Raw genomic sequence first — 2,949 nt, forward strand, 5'->3', positions numbered from 1 at the left:
CTAATAAAGATGTAAGCGATCAATCTGTCCCCTCATGGCCTGCATCTCGGCACGGCTCTGTCGCATCTCCTCCATCTCAGCGGCACGACTCTGTCTAATCTCCTGTATCTCCGCCTCGAGTCTGCGAACGCGTGAATCCTGAGCATCTGCTGCAGCATGCTGCGTATATCTACTAACCTCAGATAACTGAGTGGGGGTGACTCCTACTCCATAACCCCTCACTCGGCCGTAGCGCTCTGGTCCCATCAACTCTGTGAACACCTCGGCCTCGATACGGCTCTGCTGCGTAGATGCTGCGGACTCGTCGTCACGCTCCGCAATGAGAGATGTAGCCCTCTCCTGTATTTTTTTGAAAACAAGAGTTATACATTAATAGCTAACAAAATTAAATTTAAATCATTGCAAAAAATAGAATATTAATAATGCCGTACATATAAATCTCTCGACTCATCTCGAACAAAAGTACCATCCTGATGAGTATGAGTCATCCGGTAAAACTCCACTTGTCCGGGTTCCCTCCCATGCTCATCCACCTACACAAATAATTTCAATTTTAAGCAAACAGTTATAATAATTTAAAAAAATATATGAGTATCATGATACAGACATGGTCCACGATACATAATGATATTAGTTATATAAATATTTCAACATAAAAATTAAAAGTTAATTATGAAAGTTTAAGGAACATACAAACTCCTGTCGGAGTCGTGCATAACTCTTCGACCCCGATGTATGAGGAACAGACTGAGCTGCTCGTGCAGCTCTACCAATAGCAGAATAAGTCTGTAAAAATAAAGTAAAGAACTTGTTATATATATAAATATAATAAAAATCAATATTTTTATAAAATATTTAGAAAAAAAGATAATAGCAGATAATATACCTGTGCCCTCTCGGAGAACCAATAATGAACCAACTCCATCCACTGATGAGGGGGTACATCAGGAGGACAATTCCTAGCAACCTCCTCCTCTGTCATACCCTGTCTCATATAGTCCTTCTTCAATTGTGCTCTATATTCTTTCCATTTGCGGTTGAGAGACTTCATTACAAAATCATGAGTGGATGGAGGGAGAACAAACTTGCTCTATAAAAAAAAAAGTTAAATGAAATAAATTATATAAATGATTAACAATTAATATACAGTATGAACATCAATTCATTACCTCTATAACTCGGAGGAGCTCAACTTTGTACGTTGGAAGCATGTCATTCCATTTTGCATAGCCCAACGGACATAGCTGAGGCCTCCGAGCAACAGTCCCCAAAAATGAAGTCAATAAGCAGGCAGCTTTCTTAATTGGCTGACCTAGCTGATTGCACTCCACAACAATTCTCGCCCTCACGCATCTGCCACACATCTCGTACTACTGTGGGTCCGCGTCTGGGGCGTACTCTCCCGGATCCGTCTGCAAAAAATACATAAAAGTAACTATATCATAAATATACATAAAATGAAATAAAAATAAAATTACATGAAAGATAATATATACCCTGCACGTGTATCTCATCATCTGGCTGATGAACAGGAGGATCGTGCTGTGCTGATGATGAAGGACAGGGCTCAGAATGCTGTGCAGCTGAACTGGCCTCAGGCTGCTGTGCTGAAGAAGACGTACCGGCCTCTGTCTGTGAAAACTGAAACTGCACACCAGCATATCGTCCCCTGCGACGCATGATGTCACCTAGCATTTATATAAATAAAAGTAGAATCAGTTAATATATGGAGTAAAATAACATAATAATTAATGCAAAATATATACATCATAAATAATTATTACCAGTAACAATCAAGCAGTAGTGTTTCCTCAAATTTGTCTAACCAACATCGTCGTAGCATTTAAATCATCAGCTGGCACAAAATTGTAGGGCATACATTGTGTATAAGTGTCATCTCATCATCTCCACTTGGTTTCCCATATCATATAAGTCTCTAGGTTTTTTTTGATGACAGAAACCAATCTTTATCTTTTGCTCTTGTACATAAAATACTTGACGAGCTTGAGATGAAAAAATGAATGGGTCATCCTTCAATAACACACCAGTGTGTATCAACCTTGAAAAATTTACAAGTGTAAATCCATTTGCATCTTGTTTCAAACCCCTTGTGAGTTTATGTCTATCCAATCACATCTAAAATACTACTTTAAATTTTCCATAATAATCCAACTCATAGATATCTTTAAGTGCACCATAATAGGATTTTCCATCCGCTTCCACCATAACACCGCTATTCTGTATTTTTCTAAATTTCTTTCGTTCTCTAGTATGAAATTTAAAGCCATTAATTATGAAACCGTTATATCTATTCACAATCTTGTTAGGTCCTCGAGCAAGAGCTATTAGTTCATCTGAATTATTTGTCTCCATCATCTTTGATACCTAAAAAAAATGATATGACGAAGTGCTGTTGAGTTATCTGATATTAAATATGTATCAAAAATTAATGTATCCCATAATTAAATATAAATCACACCTGATTCGAAAGCCACATAGGGAATAACTCGACCAACCATCGCTGTTCAATCCTTGCATTAGGACGAATGTTATGATTGGCTCGTCTCTGATAAATTAAAAATTCACTGCATAAAATATAAATATATCATTTAGAACATTATATCTAATATAAAATTTAAATTTGATGTCATTCCTTAATATACTAACCTGCGATGGTCAGATATTATGTCACTATGAAGTAACACATAACGATGTGCTTGTGCTAAGATTTTTGATCAAGTACAATACTTTCAGCTCTTCCAAGAATTTTCAGCAGTTAAGAACTTATACAGTTCTGCATTCTCCACAAAGTCATTATACCGTTGAGGTCGACTAAAAATAGTCTCTACACCTTGAAGATATCTTGAACAAAATTCAAACATTCATCCGCAATATATGCTTCAGCAATCGAGCCTTCGGGATAGGCTCTATTTCGCACATAATCTTTAA

The 2,949-nt window shown here is 37.0% G+C and overlaps 1 protein-coding gene across 1 annotated transcript; it reads right to left on the minus strand.

The window, feature by feature from the left end:
* LOC140857249 (uncharacterized) lies at positions 1-2,568 on the minus strand. Its single transcript, XM_073256012.1, has 7 exons — positions 2,480-2,568; positions 1,497-1,688; positions 1,170-1,412; positions 887-1,090; positions 694-786; positions 432-533; positions 1-339 (listed from the first exon to the last, which is right to left on the minus strand). The coding sequence occupies exons 3-7, from the start codon at positions 1,362-1,364 to the stop codon at positions 1-3; spliced, it is 933 nt and encodes a 310-aa protein (XP_073112113.1). The 5' UTR covers positions 1,365-1,412; positions 1,497-1,688; positions 2,480-2,568.
* Positions 2,569-2,949: the final 381 nt, after the last annotated feature.

This window comes from Elaeis guineensis, chromosome 4, assembly GCF_000442705.2.
Source record: "Elaeis guineensis isolate ETL-2024a chromosome 4, EG11, whole genome shotgun sequence".
NCBI lineage: Eukaryota > Viridiplantae > Streptophyta > Magnoliopsida > Arecales > Arecaceae > Elaeis > Elaeis guineensis.